The sequence below is a fragment of the Haliotis cracherodii genome, unplaced genomic scaffold (assembly GCF_022045235.1).
Source record: "Haliotis cracherodii isolate W230 unplaced genomic scaffold, xgHalCrac1.p SCAF_7, whole genome shotgun sequence".
Classification (NCBI taxonomy): domain Eukaryota; kingdom Metazoa; phylum Mollusca; class Gastropoda; order Lepetellida; family Haliotidae; genus Haliotis; species Haliotis cracherodii.
In genome coordinates this window covers 27,729,103-27,746,160 of record NW_027266330.1, presented here as the reverse complement: position 1 = coordinate 27,746,160, position 17,058 = coordinate 27,729,103, and the positions used below count along the sequence as shown (strand labels likewise).

At 40.1% G+C, this 17,058-nt stretch overlaps 1 protein-coding gene across 1 annotated transcript in view; it reads right to left on the bottom strand.

Moving 5' to 3' along the window:
• LOC139447771 (protein O-mannosyl-transferase TMTC4-like) overlaps positions 1 to 13,377 on the bottom strand; it is a 38,099-nt gene extending 24,722 nt beyond the window's left edge. Inside the window, exons 1-4 of the mRNA XM_071229264.1 lie at positions 13,316 to 13,377; positions 10,231 to 10,576; positions 8,566 to 8,785; positions 2,208 to 2,295 (exon numbers count right to left, since the gene is read on the bottom strand). Of these exons, the coding sequence (XP_071085365.1) occupies positions 2,208 to 2,295; positions 8,566 to 8,785; positions 10,231 to 10,562 (640 nt within the window). The 5' untranslated portion in view covers positions 10,563 to 10,576; positions 13,316 to 13,377. The remainder of the gene's footprint in view (positions 1 to 2,207; positions 2,296 to 8,565; positions 8,786 to 10,230; positions 10,577 to 13,315) is intronic.
• Between the last annotated feature and the right edge of the window lie 3,681 nt (positions 13,378 to 17,058).

Below are 17,058 nucleotides of genomic sequence, written 5' to 3'. Positions count from 1 at the left end.
AAGACGACTCTGCTTGTTGCAAGAGGTGTCTGACGGGACCGGGTAGTCAGGCTCGCTGAAAGGGTTGATGCATGTTATTGTACCCCAATTGCATTCATTGATGCTCATGATGTCAATCATTGAATTATTTACAGTCTGCTGTTATATAACTTGAATATTGCTGAATGCGGCGTTAAACAACAAACACCAACATAACTCTTTGAGGCCATAATAAATTAACTGTAAGAATTTCATCCCCTTTGCCCCACTTACAACACGGCCCATGATTGTATTCTTCCCACTGGGACTTATCTGGTATTCCCAACTAAGTGAGTGAGTGAGTGAGTTGGGTTTAATGCCGCTTTTAACAGTATTACAGTTATATCGCGGCGTGTCAGCTTAATGTGGGAGGAAAGCCCGAAGTGATGCAGTTCTCAGACGTTTACCACATCGGTGAAACCCACGAGCAATGGTATGGTGCTGACAAACCTAGAAACATAATCGGGGCGAACCGGGATTCGAACCCACAATCATAGGTTTCTGGCATGCCCAAGGGACGTAACTCTGCACAGCGAATTGCGGCGCCTTAGACGACTGGGCCACCTGTGCCCCCTTCCTAACTAAGAACCACTGTCATACTTTGCAGGCAAATTGGAGAAAACATTATTTTGTTGAAAATTGGTCTCTTTCTAAAGTTCCTATATTTTTAAATTCAGAGATCATTGAACATTGTACATTAACATTACCATTCAATAATGTAAAACGAAGTATCAACACATCCTCTTCTCCAATAGTCCTGTTATCAGTGAAATATTAGTCAACCCAACCAACCATCACCATGATCAGATTGGATTTAACGATATTATCATGATCTGGGAACGTTTTATTCAAATTCAGGAATATTTACTGACATTTGTGGCGGCCTAGGTGCTGAATACCGGCCTCTAAGAAGTCTAGATAAATCCCTGTCCACAGTACCCACAGCAGAGGAAGATTGCAGGAAGTGCGCATTCCCTTCCTTCACTACTTGATGGAATGAACCATACTACAGGGCTCAATATAAGGAGTGAGTGAGTGAGTGAGTCGGGTTTAAGGCCGCTTTTAACAGTATTCCACTTATATCACAGCATGTCAGCTTAATGTGGGAGGAAAGCCCGAAGTAATGCAGGTCTCAGACGTTTACCACTTCGGTGAAACCCACGAGCACGGGTATGGTGCTGACAAACCTAGAAACATAACTTGTCCCTTGGACCCACAATCATAGGTTTCTGGCGTGTCCAAGCGAATCGCGGCGCCTTAGACGACTGGGACACCCGTGCCCCCTATTATACAATAAACAACAACCACTCATCATTTATTTCATATATGAGATTATCAACATTTCGTACAGCCTCTTTAAGGATGTTAATAAAATGTACAAGCCTTAAAAATATTTACACATATTTGAATAATGATGACTCACTTAATACAATCTGACCTCAGCAAAGTCTGACAAGTCCATTTTATGAAGGGGTAGGTTGGTTGGTTTGTTGTTAAACGCCGCACTCAGCAATATTCCAGCTATATGACGGCAGTCAGTAAATAATCAAGTCTGGACCAGACAATCCAGTGATTGATATCATGAGCATCAATCCATGCAATTTGGATTGATGACATGCATCAACAAAGTCAGCGAGTCTGACCACCCGATCCCGTTAGTCGCCTTTTACGACAAACATAGTCACCTTTTACAGCAAGCATGGGTTGCTGAAGACCTATTTTACCCCGGAATCTTCACGGGTCCAAAGATACTAGTACCGATTGGGGCATTACACTGTGTGATGACTGGAGAGGGAGGGGATGATAGCCATTCAAGCGTTCACAGCAGCAGGAATACCTAACTTTCAATTATAGTTACCAAGTCAGCGAGCCTGACCACCCGATCCCGTTAGTCGCCTTTTATGACAAGCACAGTCACCTTATGAAGGGGGATTATGTTTGGTGTCCCTGATATTTTGCACAATTTTCAGCTACAACTATGGGGAACAACTCTCTGGACACTTCCCTCTCAAATATGATGTCATCGTCAAGTTGCTAGAACAATGTTTAATTTTTCAGAAAGACAATGTGGTATTTCGAGGTTCTGAAGCAATTAGTTCCGTGACTGCAACCGTAAAGATAACACAATGGCAAGGAGGGTTACAGCAACAGGTCAGAAAGTGAAGTATTCTGAAAACATCACAACTCACGTGGGAGGCATGCCCTGGCATACAGAAGGAATGATAGTAGGAAGGTCAAGGCACAGAGCAGGTCAGCCCGACCCACGACCCCAGCAACCTGCAACACAGCAAGGTAAAGGTTACATAAGATTACTGTTATTAAAAGAAAAAGCAGACCAATGAGTGAGTGAGTATGGTTTTACTGTTTTCAACAATATTCCAGAAATGTCACTGCGGGGGACACCATAAATGGGCTTCATACATTGTACCCATGTGGGGAATTGAACCTGAGCCTTCAGCGTGATGAGCGAACGCTTTAACCATTTGTCTACCCCCCGCCCCAGCAGAGCAATGATGTTGCAAGTAAGCATAAATATACACTATGTACACTATGTAAATATACACTATATACACTATGTAAATATACATTATATATACACTATATAAATATACACTATATAAATATACACTATATAATACACTATATAAATATACACTACGTAAAAATACACTATATAATACACTATGTAAATATACACTATATACACTATATAAATATTCACTATATACACTATGTAAATATACACTATATACACTATGTAAATATACACTATATACACTATGTAAATATACACTATATACACTATGTAAATATACACTACATAATACACTACATAAACATACAGTATACAAATATACACTATATATTCACTATATAAATATACACTATATACACTATGTAAATATACACTATATAAATATACACTATATAAACTATATAAATATACATTCTATACATATACACTACATACATATACACTACATAAACATACACTATATACACTATGTAGATATACACTATTATATGAGATATGATATATGATATGATATGATATGATATGATATGATATGATATGATATGATATATGAAATGATATGCAAATATACACTATGATCTGATATGATACATGATATATGATGTTATTCTAAGACAGTACATGACTGTCTCATGATTCATTATTGAAGTGTAAAAATGTGTGAAAATAATTTTAGCATCAGTTTGTCCAACCATCTGACCATAATTGTTTATGCCTTGCCTTCATCATGTTTTACAAACAATGTACAGATTTATCGGATGTGCAATTCTGCATCATGTACGCATAAAATCGGAGGAAAACAAATATACAGAATGCATCCAATCAGGACACACAAAATTGCTATGCATGTTTATCATGTTTATGAATGCTGCTATTTCAAAATTTAGAACCACTTAAATTTAATTTTCCTATTTAATTATTAAAAAACATACCATTCATCATGCACAATCTTACATCACTTGTAGTAGAATACTGGATATGAAACAGAAATGTCCAAAATGGCCTTTAAGAACAAATAACTGAAGAACTTCTAAAAATCTTAGGTTCTTCCATCAATATCTCTAGTATGGTCTGTTTAATTTGGGAGAATTGAACATTTATTTGGAATCATAACAATTGGCAAATTAACACACACCAGGGACCAGACAACACAACCAAATTGGATTTACGGGTTTGAACACCTCGCCAGGGACCAAATGACACAACCATATAGGATTGACGGGTTTTAACACCTCGCCAGGGACCAGATGACACAACCATATAGGATTTACAGGTTCTAACACCGCACCAGGGACCAGATGACACAACCATGTAGGATAGACAGGTTTTAACACTGCACCAGGGACCAGATGACACAACCATATAGGATTTACAGGTTTTAACACCTCGCCAGGGACCAGATGACACAACCATATAGGATTTACGGGTGTTAACACCACACCAGGGACCAGATGACACAACCATATAGGATTTACAGGTTTTAACACCACACCAGGGACCAGATGACACAACCAAATAGGATTTACGGGTTTTAACACCTCGCCAGGGACCAGATGACACAACCATATAGGATTTACGGGTTTTAACACCTCGCCAGGGACCAGATGACACAACCATATAGGATTTACAGGTTTTAACACCTCGCCAGGGACCAGATGACACAACCATGTAGGATTTACAGGTTTTAACACCCCACCAGGGACCAGATGACACAACCATATAGGATTTACAGGTTTTAACACTTCGCCAGGGACCAGACGACACAACCATATAGGATTTACGGGTTTTAACACTGCACCAGGGACCAGATGACACAACCATATAGGATTGACGGGTTTTAACACCACACCAGGGACCAGACGACACAACCATATAGGATTTACGGGTTTTAACACTGCACCAGGGACCAGACGACACAACCATATAGGATTTACAGGTTTTAACACCACACCAGGGACCAGATGACACAACCATATAGGATTTACGGGTTTTAACACCTCGCCAGGGACCAGATGACACAACCATATAGGATTTACGGGTTTTAACACCTCGCCAGGGACCAGATGACACAACCATATAGGATTTACAGGTTTTAACACCTCGCCAGGGACCAGATGACACAACCATGTAGGATTTACAGGTTTTAACACCCCACCAGGGACCAGATGACACAACCATATAGGATTTACAGGTTTTAACACTTCGCCAGGGACCAGATGACACAACCATATAGGATTTACGGGTTTTAACACTGCACCAGGGACCAGATGACACAACCATATAGGATTGACGGGTTTTAACACCACACCAGGGACCAGACGACACAACCATATAGGATTTACGGGTTTTAACACTGCACCAGGGACCAGACGACACAACCATATAGGATTGACGGGTTTTAACACTGCACCAGGGACCAGATGACACAACCATATAGGATTTACAGGTTTTAACACCATGCCAGGGACCAGACAACACAACCATATAGGATTTACAGGTTTTAACACCTCGCCAGGGACCAGATGACACAACCTCGGGGTTAGAATTTAACTTTTTTAGGCACAAGCAAATTTTTGCTTGCGGTTTTAAAAGTTACAAGCAAAATCAAAAATCAACAAAGAGAGTTTACTGCTGCACATCTGAAACTATGTTCATGCACTGATGCTTTTGCAGAAGCTCTTCATCTTGTGACAGCAGTACTCTGGTTGGTTTGTGAGGCTTAACAAGGGTCTTTAGACACACAGGTGCACGACTCAGAGACATATGTGGAACAGCAGCATTAGAAATTGGCACTAGTCCTGTAGTCCTTGCCAAACTGACCAATAGTAAAGGTATCATAAGGACTAGTAGAAATTTGCCATTTTAAGGGTTTTGCTATATGTTATCATTAACAGAACTAGTTGACCAAACATGTTAGTTTCTACCCCTGAACAGCATCTTAAAAGTTATCCTTCTATAAATCTAGAAACTGGAAGCCAATGAACTTGCTTGAGAAATGGTGTTATATGATGTTGCTTGGGCATCCTTGTGACGATTCTGGCTGCTGTTGTCTGTGGAAGCTGTAGTTTGTGAAGTGAAATTAGTGGTACTCCGTATTAAAGAGTTACACTTACAGTAATAAAGTTCAGAAATGAAGTGATTGTGCTCACATCTTGGAAGCTTTTGGAGAGAGATATCAACAGAGCTTTCCAATCTGATCAAGATAGAAATGACCTGTCTTGTAGAATGCTGCTACTTGTGCGATATGTTAGAGCTGAATATAATGCCAAGATTCTCTACTTGTGCAGATGAAGTGACTAGAACGTCTCTGATGTTGCATGTGATTGTGGAATCATCTGCAGTAGTTGATGTGATCCCACGAGAAGGACTTCAGTTTTGTCATCAATTAGTTTTAGAATGTTGACTTTCATCCAAAAACTCACAGGGAATCATGTACATGGTGAAAAGGAGTGGGTCTTACACACACCCCTTGCAGGACTCCATAGAGCCAGTGGCTTGGTTCAGAAACAGACTTGCCAGTTGTCACACACTGGGATCGAAGATGCAAATAAGACTAAAACCATGCTGTGGCTCTACCTGAGATACCTAAACACATTCTCAGCTGCTTTAGAAATATGACAAGGTCTATCATATAGACAGATCTAGGATAACTATAACAACCTCGTCCTTGTCCACGGCTGACAGGATATCATTCTTCCAGAAAACAGGACTCCTACGACAAATACAGCTGGTTGCTTAAGATGACTTTGCATTGTCGAATAGTTGGTTTTCATATCTAGTAACACCAAGACTTGCCAAATGCTACATTATGGGATAGATAGCTGTGTATGATGTATGGAATTTCCCAAATGAATATACACATTTAAGGAGCTGTATATCTCCTTTAATGGTGTGGCAAATCAAAGAAATGTTGTTCAACAACAGAAGCCATGAATTTGGGCTTGATTCACAGATCAGTTAGTTGTGTGCAAAACCGTGGGCATAGTTGAATCTCGAATGACTTAAGTTGAACAACAAAATAGGGTCTTCATTAGTTGCAATTATTAACCATTATTTCTAAAACCTTGGATTATCTCCATATCAATGTTTGAAGCAAAAGCAACATTTTAAGAGCACTGTACCTGGCCATAACAATTTTAAAGGGACAGGACGTTGACCATTCTAAAGTTTTGTTTGTAAACAATAGTCGACAACGGACAAGGTAACTTGGCTTTGCTCGCCTTATACCACCAGGGAATTTGTCTGCTCATGTGACCACACCTCTAGTGTAGTCTTATCATGTGACCACGCCTCTAGTGTAGGCTTATCATGTGGTCACACCTCTAGTGTAGGCTTATCATGTGACCACACCTCTAGTGTAGGCTTATCATGTGACCACACCTCTAGTGTAGGCTTATCATGTGACCACACCTCTAGTGTAGGCTTATCATGTGACCACACTTCTAGTGTAGGCTAATCATGTGACCACACATCTAGTGTAGGCTTATCATGTGACCACACCTCTAGTGTAGGCTTATCATGTGACCACACCTCTAGTGTAGGCTTATCATGTGACCACGCCTCTAGTGTAGGCTTATGTGGCCACACCTCTAGTGTAGGCTAATCATATGACCACACATCTAGTGTAGGCTTATCATGTGACCACACCTCTAGTGTAGGCTTATCATGTGGCCACACCTCTAGTGTAGGCTTATCATGTGACCACACCTCTAGTGTAGGCTTATCATGTGGCCACACCTCTAGTGTAGTCTTATCATGTGACCACACCTCTAGTGTAGGCTTATCGTGTGACCACACCTCTAGTGTAGGCTTATCATGTGACCACACCTTTAGTGTAGGCTTATCATGTGGCCACACCTCTAGTGTAGGCTAATCATGTGACCACACCTCCAGTGTAGGCTTATAATGTGACCAGACTTTTCTCTTGTTTGTAAACAAAAGCACTCGTTCTGAAATCCGAACAGAATGGTCTAATGCACGCCATTGGTGTGATTGTTGTGCATATACTTCTACAACTCACACAGCGAGGTGCATGACAATATATTTTACATTGAGTGACTGTATCGCTAGCTCTCGTTAGGGATTTGATGGCAGTATAAATACGCAAATGAAAATAGTTTTTAACGTTCTAGGATACTTTCTTAATGAAAGTAAAACATTTCATGAGATGAAAAACACATGAATGGACTATGTTCGATGTGACAGAGGTACTCGTCTGGCCGCAAGGGACTCTGGGTAGGAGAGTGATTGGCTACGACTGAGGCATATTTATATTGTAATATAGGCTTTGATAAACTCTGGCTTCTAATCTAGTCAGGCAGGCAATTAGAATTTTGTAACTCATGAGCTTTCTCTTCAATTTTCCTCTAATAAGAAAAAAAACAAGACTGAAGCCAGTTTATGCAGCATTTGTATTGTCGGCTTTACTGTGCGGAGCTCTACTGTTTTGATATGAGACTTGACACATGCATGATACGTTACACTCGAAAATTATTTCTCGCATAATTTAAAAACACAGAATTGTGACGTACTATCTCTTTGACATCAAATCAACCCTGAAAACAAAATACAATATTTTCCACGTGCATTTTGGCAAATTGGACAAGGAAACCTTCATCACAAGATTAATTTTATAATGAATTCTGAAAACTTTAAGATCGCCATCTGGTTTGTTTTGGAAACTTTTCTTAAATTGTTTATTGGCTAAGTAAGGATAAGAATTTATGGATGAACAACTTCTTTATTACAATTAAGAGCGACGTTTCGGTGTAGGTTCTAACACCGTTATCAATAAAGAAGTTGTTCATCCATAAATTCTTATCCTTACTTTGTACTCCAACTTCTAAATGCCTATCAAAGAAGTTGTTTATTGGCATACTCCATATTTAACAGCTGTCATGGCTGAAGTATTTTTGCATGTGTGTTTGGAGATGAAACTTCTTGCTTGGCAGTGTATATAACTCTTAGCCCAAATGCATCATTTTCAACAATTTTGAACAACTTCTACTCACACTTTCGGTGTGAATGGGATGCACAGCAAACAACACAGCACACAGGAGAGCAGCTCGGGGCGAGGCAAACACCGGCCTGGCAGATTCCTGGTCCACCTGGTAACCAGACATGAGGACTGAGAATACTGCCAGGAAGATGACCGACACCAAGCCGTGCAGGACGATGTTGACAACGTGGAAGCCCCGAGGATGAAGCCCATCTGCCCATGCGTAGTTCCACCTGGAACAAACAACGGACATTGTAGAGATACAAAGATAAGAGGATATCCCACTACAGGACCAGAACAACCTTTAGTTTTACACACAATATTTTCTTGACTATAATATATAAATAAACAGCATTAGTGAAGTGCTACGCTTAGGGGCATTATTATTTTAAATATACTTAGTAAAAGCTGCAACTAAAATAACAAGATATTGGAATATATTATTCCTGATAAAAAAAAGTTTGAAATTTTTTTTCCCGGTCCTTGCATCAAAATCCTTTAAAGTTATATAATTGGATGTTTTAACCGAATCAACGGTAAATTCCAAGAAAACGTGTGTACAGCTAATTGCTGTTTCTGGCTTAGTTTACGAGAAAATACACAAGGTAATGTTAATCCCTGGATGTAAAACAATGCCTAGCAGGACAAAAAATACAATTTGAACAGTAAATCAACATGTCTGGTGATTCTTTATCTCAAATTTCAAATTTGTACTGACCAAGTTTCTTATCATCCGTTTGTTTACCAGAAATCGCTAAAGGGGTTCGGTGTATTTTTTTCCTGCATATAATATCCGAAAAAAAAAAAAAAAAAAAATTATTGAATCCGCTAGAGGGGGGTGTGCAGCATAACTCAAGAAAATAAGGTACTTCGACTGACCATTTAATTGACTAACAGTAAACATTAGTCCACATTAACCAGTCAGAAAAGAGCTTTTTCAGGCATCATGGCACTAGTTTCAAAATGGTGACTTCCATTCTAGATTACGCTTTGAAAAATATTTTGCAAAATTCTCAATTCAAAATCTGACGCGTGAAAAAATAATTCCGGAAAGTCTATACTCAGCAATATTCCAGCTACATGACGGTGGTCTGAAAATAATCAAAACTCGACCAGACAATCCACCCAAATGGGATACGATGACATTCATCAACCAAGACAGTGAGTCTGACCACTCGATCTCGTTAGTCACCTTTAAGCATGGGTTGCTGAAGACCTATTCTACCCCGGATCTTCACGGGTTGGATCCCCTTATGGGCTTCTGTGATGGAAGAACAGATATCCCAACTAAACAGCCTAGGATACAAGCAATCCGTGAAGGATGATGTGAAATGGGGTTTAATGCTGGGCAACGTGCATGCATGTACATGTGTGTGTGGCCGCTTGTACTATTTCGGACTAATGCCTATTTCATAGTGCTAGCCCACTGAGATACCATGCCGCAGTTTAACATGAAATACCCATTGGAGACAGTATACTGACTCCGAGCCGACCAGTCCTTACTTTAGCTCCTTAATGCTGAGCGCCAGACAGGGTAACAACAAGTACCATCTTTTAACGTCTTCTTGTATGACGCGGCCAGGGATCAAACCCGGACCTTCGGCTCTCTGGGCGGACGCTCTACACTAGACCACGGAGACGATCTCAATAAGTGAAGGGAAAAGAAAACAATCAGTACCTGTAAGTCATCACAGTGAGAGGTCTGTACGACTTGTGACTCGTCTTTGAGTCCAACTTTCTCCCCCAGAAGTCATGAGCAAAGATGGCTTGAAGCGGTGTCTCTGGAAGCAAGTCTTTGTTGGCAATGATGGCTTCACTGTCGTCAAACACAAAGTCTCCATCATGGCTGTTCGCGAAACACAGTACGGCCAGACAAAAGACGAGGACAGATGCCACAGAGAAGCTGAGTTTGGGTACAGGAAGGACGTCATCCCATTGTGACTGCTGGTAGCTGCGTACATGGCCGTTGGTCTTGGAGGATCTTGAGGTCGATCTAGCTGCGGTTGCCATTATGCTACATCATTCTGAAAGAGATGAAATATGTCAGATCAGATCATTTTCTAGTGAAATGTCCATATGAAATGACAGTTAGTATCTTGCACTGTGTGAAGATCAGACATGAAGCTAAGGCCATAAACTACTGGTAGTCCTTGAGGGCTTTAAATTATCAAGCCTTCAATTAGAATATACTGTTGCAATAGTATTACAATACAACAGTTTTAGTCCACCAGTCCTTATAATTACAGTGAGGGAGTGAGTTGGGTTTAAGGCCGCTTTTAACAGTATTCCAGTTATCATGGTTATATCGCAGCGTGTCAGCTTAATGTGGGAGGAAAGCCTGAAGTGATGCAGGTCTCAGACGTTTACCACTTCGGTGAAACCCACGAGCATGGGCATGGTGCTGACAAACCTAGAAACATAGCAAACTGGGATTCGAACCCACAATGATAGGTTTCTGGCATGGCCAAGGGACGCAACTCTGCACAGCGAATCGCGGCGCCTTAGACGATGGGGAAATCTGTTCCCCCCCCCCCCCTCCCCCATAATTATTTGTGTAGCGTATCTATAATGTTCGTTGCGTATTTGTTACACTTGGATTTTATTTTACTGCATATTTCTGCATTTCTGAAGCGTATTTTATGCAGATACATAGCTTATCTGGAGCATGTAATAATGATTTTATTACATAAAACATAATCATAATAACAATTTATGAACAAAATACAGTCATCATGACAGGTTGTTGTTTTTTGTTTAACGCGTCACTCAGCAATATTCCACCTGTATACCGGCGGCCTGCAAATAATCGAGTCGGGACCGAACAATCCTGTGATTGATATCATGAGCATTGATCCACGCAATTGGGATACGATAACAAGTCAACCAAGTCAGCGAGCCTGACCACCCAATCCCTTTAGATGCCTCTTACGATAAGCATAGTTGCCTGTTAAGGCAAGCATGGGTTCCCGAAGACCTATTCCACCCCGAATCTTCATGGGTCAGTCAGCAACATCCATATAATTTCACAAGTCTGCTGCAGAGTTGTAGTCAAGTAAGTCATTACGGGCCATAAAATGTAAGTCTGGGACAAAAACGTCGGAATACTAGCCCAAACTTGGCTCCTTGCATATTTTTTACATTTTAGTGTTATCATATGGACTTTTATCAGCTGAGCTTACTAAGCGAAACACAATTTTACAAGACTTGGGATTCAGACTAGTGGCTTAAGTCTGACATGCCACTTATCTCAGACAAGATGATTTATGTTAATTAAGAATACTGCTTCTTGTTGTATTGTTACTGCTCTTCCAAACCAGGAAGTGATGACATGAAGTTCTCTGCTGTGTGTGCAACCTGAAACCGAAATCACCCATTGTTCCTCATTCTAGGGCTCCAACAAGGATTCGTGGCAGGGTCTGTTTCAGCAAAACTCAAGTCCACTATTGACGACTTGAATATGGCTGAAATATTGGCGACGTGACGTTAAATATTAACTCGCGCTAAGGGGACATATAACTAATTCATCCAAACTTTATTAATAATCTTAATTTCAGTGTAGGACATATAGAAATCAACATGTCCCAGAAAGTTATGACAATGAAAACCTAACACGCAGGTAGGATTTGTTTTACATTTTATAAGTTATATATACTACCGTATTTGACGTAATAAGCATATCGCTCTAATAAGCGCCCACGGCAATACTTGCTAATATATTGGCAAGTGAACAATCCCAATTAGCACCCCTTCCGATTGATCAATGTACACAAGACTTATTTATTCGTGTATAATACACACTCGTGCGTTATATGCACTCTTAATGGGCAATTGAATTCTGGAAAAATATATCTGTCGTATATAAACAGTTCAGGCAGTCAGTATAAATCACGAAATTTATCTTTCAACTCTGTTTTTTCCACCAAAATAATATTCTAATAAGAGTCCCCCATTTCTAATTTTACCTCAAATATGGTATTTGCTTTTCTCTGCTGGAACAAACCAGAAAGCTTCATAAGACAAACACTGAACTCTTATTCATAAAGATAATTAAGTCATAAAAAAAACACAATCTTATCGGGTACTCAAGCACGAGTTGAGGGAGGATGTGTGTTTGTGAAAAAGCTTCTTGTTCTAACAAGTTACAAACAGCTGCATTCGGTTGATCAAAACAAAATTCATGGATGATTTCTCTATTTAAATTAACATGATCAATGCTACGAAAGAAATACTTATTGTGTCTGGTGAGAGTAATAACATTATATTACTTTCGAGTCGTGATGGCAATGTCAGAGAGGTGTCACTGCATGGGCGTAGACGTATGTTAAAAAGTTCAACTGATGGTGAATTTCTCACCAAGCGTGTCTGATCAGCACATTTCATGCAGAACTCGGGAAGAAATATATACATACCGGCCATGGTGACATAACACACAGACTAAAAATATCACATCACTTACTAAAATTAAATGAACACCATACCTTATTATGTTTGACTTAAAAAAAAAAACTTGCAAGAAAAGAAATTAACCCATTGCGATTGAAATCGTCAACTGAAATCTCGAATTTCAACAAAATCACGCCAGCAGAACATGACAGTAGCCCGTCTTCGAAATTCTTCTGTTTACATGTGTGTGCAAATGGCTTGAGATCTCAAACTGTAATCAAGGATAAATACTGAGTGATATTTGGACCCAAGATATGTACATGGTTGATCTATGCACACCTAAGGTTTGACAGAAATGTGTACAGATTGGAAATAATCACCGTCTGTCCATCTGTCAATCTCCACATGTAGTGTAGTTTCGTCGCTCTTTGTAGTTGTCGTAAACCGCATTCTAATAACGACATTGTCTTTTTATTTATTTATTGCGTACATTTTGTATATTTAGAACTACAGTTTGTTTCTACTTGAACTACATGGCAGAATACCGTATCATATTAACAATTTTATTTGGAAACATACGAGAATAGATTGGTTAATGTCGTAAAATTAAATACAGAGTTATGCCCCTTCGGCCACCATCGATGGCCTTTCTTACGGTTTCGATGAGCCAAATAGAGATACACTTTTTTATTTATTATATGGTTATAACTCGTTGCGTAAATTGTGAAAAGAAAAAAGACAGATTTGCTTTTGGTGTTGTGTAGCCATTCAAATTTATTTCTGTTAATAAATAATATGTTGGCTCAAAATATTTATGATATGAGAACAACGCATGGCATAGAATGGCAGATATACACAGGCGGCTGGTAACAAAGTTACGACGCAGACTGGAATATAGCTTCTCTAAGAAAATAATTAAAAATGAATACACAATGTCATTTAGAAAGTGGTAGAATGTAACAAATGTTATATTTGGGACAACACTTTCTTGTAAAGTACAGATTCTAGTACTTTTTTTTGGACACGAATCCTCACCGATGTTCTCATTTGGAGACTCCAGATATTTCCTAGAGACTGATGATATATCAAGTTAGTCTTCTACTTTCACGAAATCTTTAACAACAATATTTCGAGGCTTCTTCAAGTCCTTTTATCGGGTGCAAGTACAAGAAAGAGCCTTGTGTTGAAATTGTAACCGGAGTGGTTTAGGTGAACGAATCACTAAACGCAGGTTGATTTGTGGATGCCAGTTGTTTAAAATAAGAGGTGACCTTAAAATACACTTGATGATATACATACTACTACAAAATGACTGAACATTGTTTTACAGCTGTAGTATGAAAACAACATGTAGTATTCGCCATACAACATTCTAGAAATGTACATGTACATTGTAATACAGCTGTAGTTTGAAATATACATGCAATATTCGCCATACAACATTCCGGCAATGTACATTGTAATACAGCTGTAGTTTCAAATATACATGCAATATTCGCCATACAACATTCTAGAAATGTACATTGTAATACAGCTGTAATTTCAAATATACATGCAATATTCGCCATACAACATTCCGGCAATGTACATTGTAATACAGCTGTAGTTTGAAATATACATGCAATATTCGCCATACAACATTCCGGCAATGTACATTGTAATACAGCTGTAGTTTGAAATATACATGCAATATTCGCCATACACCATCCTAGCAATAGTCATTTTAATACAGCGGTAGTTTGAAATAGTATGCAATATTCGGCATGAAAAATTCTCGCAGTACATTGACGTACGTGTGGCTTCGTCTTGGAATATACAAAAGATACATAACATAGGAAACAAGAAAATATGCTCGAAAGTGTCAATAATGACTTCCTACCTGGACCTTAAAAGTTGTATAAACTCTGGCTCCAACTTCCAACCTGCCACAAAGCAGGTGCATGCCCCGCTTGTAGAACGAAACCTGCATATGCCAACCGCAGGGATTGTGATCGTGCCCTGTAATAAGACACACGACTTTACACGATAATCCCCGTGTACGCCCGCAGTGTGTTTGTTGTTCTCAGGGTGTATTAGGGTGACGAGGCATGTCTTTGTTTTGTGTTTTCAGGCTGAGCACGTGTACAGTGCGACCTCGTTAATTCGTACTCCTACGGACAGTTCAACACGTGGTGAGTTATCCGTGGTTCGGGACACCCGGAGTGTCGATTTTAAACCATTGTGTGAACTATGTAATTAAGTTATTTCGTCTTAAACGTATCGAGTTCACCCGTACGTGTGGTGAGTCTAGATCCGCACCTAAATTAACGATTCATTGAGAGTTGGTTATCGACTACATGTTCAATTGAATCATATGTTTATATTTTATGTATTTTTAGGTCATATATTTTCCTTTACCTATTTGAAGAAGTCAGAGACTGAGAATAAGAACGTTTTTATGACATACTGTCTTTAAATATTCACGATGGGATACGATGAGATGCATCAACCAAGTCAGCGAGACTGCACCCTATCCCGTTAGTCGCCTCTTACGACAAGCAAAGCCGCCTTTTACGGCAAGCTTGGTTGCTGAAGACCTAGTCAGACGACTCTAGAGCCGAGGCTCAGATGACTCACCTTAGGCCGAACCCCCCCCCCCCCCCCCCCCCTCCCGGGCGTAGGCTCAGATACCCCCCAGGCTCAAATGACTACCCCATTTGTTTCGAAGAATACAAAGGTTTTGACACTAATTTGCAACAGTCTGTGAAATTCGTACACAAATAATATATATTTTCGATGATACAGCACAGTATTTTCGATGATTGCATCCCATTGTTTTTACATATTGTAAAATTACCAGGGGGAGTCATTTGGGCCCAGTAGGGGGTTAGCTGCACCTAGAGGGAGTGTTTTGAGCCAGGCTAGAGGAGTGGTTTGAGCCTACTAAACTGGGTCAGCTCTTTTAGGTCTGCTCCTACGACGAGTATGGCAAACTGGGCCGTGTATTTCCCGGGAGTCCCCATGGGGGTGGTGTAATCATTACCAAGCCTGTATTTAGCCGAGTCATGAAGTGAGTGAGTGAGTGTGTTTTTACGCCGCTCTTAGCAATATTCCAGCAATATTACGGCGGGGGACACCAGAAATGGGCTTCACACATTGTACCCATGTCGGGAATCGAACCCGTGTTTTCGGCGTGACGAGCGAACGCTTTAACCTCTAGGCTACCCGACCGCCCCCGAGTCATGAAGAGACACGTTTCATTACAACTCGGCGTAACAAACTCAGCGTTCTCATTTTGTTTTGACTATAGTGTAATTTATCAACACAGAATCGATTTGGACAGTCAATCATATGTTCACACAGCAATACTCGTACATCTGTGACCATGCTAATAATTTATCGATAAACCCGACGAGCAAGCGGTTCATAGAGTCATTGACACGTTCAGAGAACTAGTAACATGTAACACATGGCCCGGTAACCATTTGGATCGCAAGTGATTTGAACTTGAAGGTGTTTACATGGATACAGTGACAACGTAGTTGTATAGACCTACATGTACGTACTTCTGAAGCCTTACATTGCGTAGCAAGGTAAGTTTATTAAAGGCAAGGGTGCTAGTATCATCCATGCAAGCATACTCATAATGCTTTTATCACAATCTGAGAGATTTAAAGGGCTGCGACCTTTGTGCCACCTTTGAGCGATCAAAAACTGACCAGGACGCTCAATGGTCGCCTAAACCCAGAAAATCATGTTTCTATGTAACTGCTCCAGCAGTTGTTCAGCAGTAACTGCTCGAGTTGTTCAGCGTCTGCAACCACACTGAAACTCTGCAGGTACAAGCCCTCTATTTACAGGCAGGCTCAGGAGGCACTACAGGTAGCTCAAAGGAAGCAGAAAAAGAGGCAGAAGCATTGCCATGGTGTCTCAAGGGTTGCTGATGGAGGCACGGCGGTCGCCACAGTCATCGTTCATCGCACAAAGGTCGCCATCCTGTGTAAAGGCCCCCTTTATTGAGAATGTTTAAGATGCCATGATGTAGCGGGCATACTTGCATAGCACGGCAACAAACAAAACAAACTGGAAACTGTGTTATTGAGGCATAAAGTGTTCAATCGAGTGGAATTTAATGTAATATTTT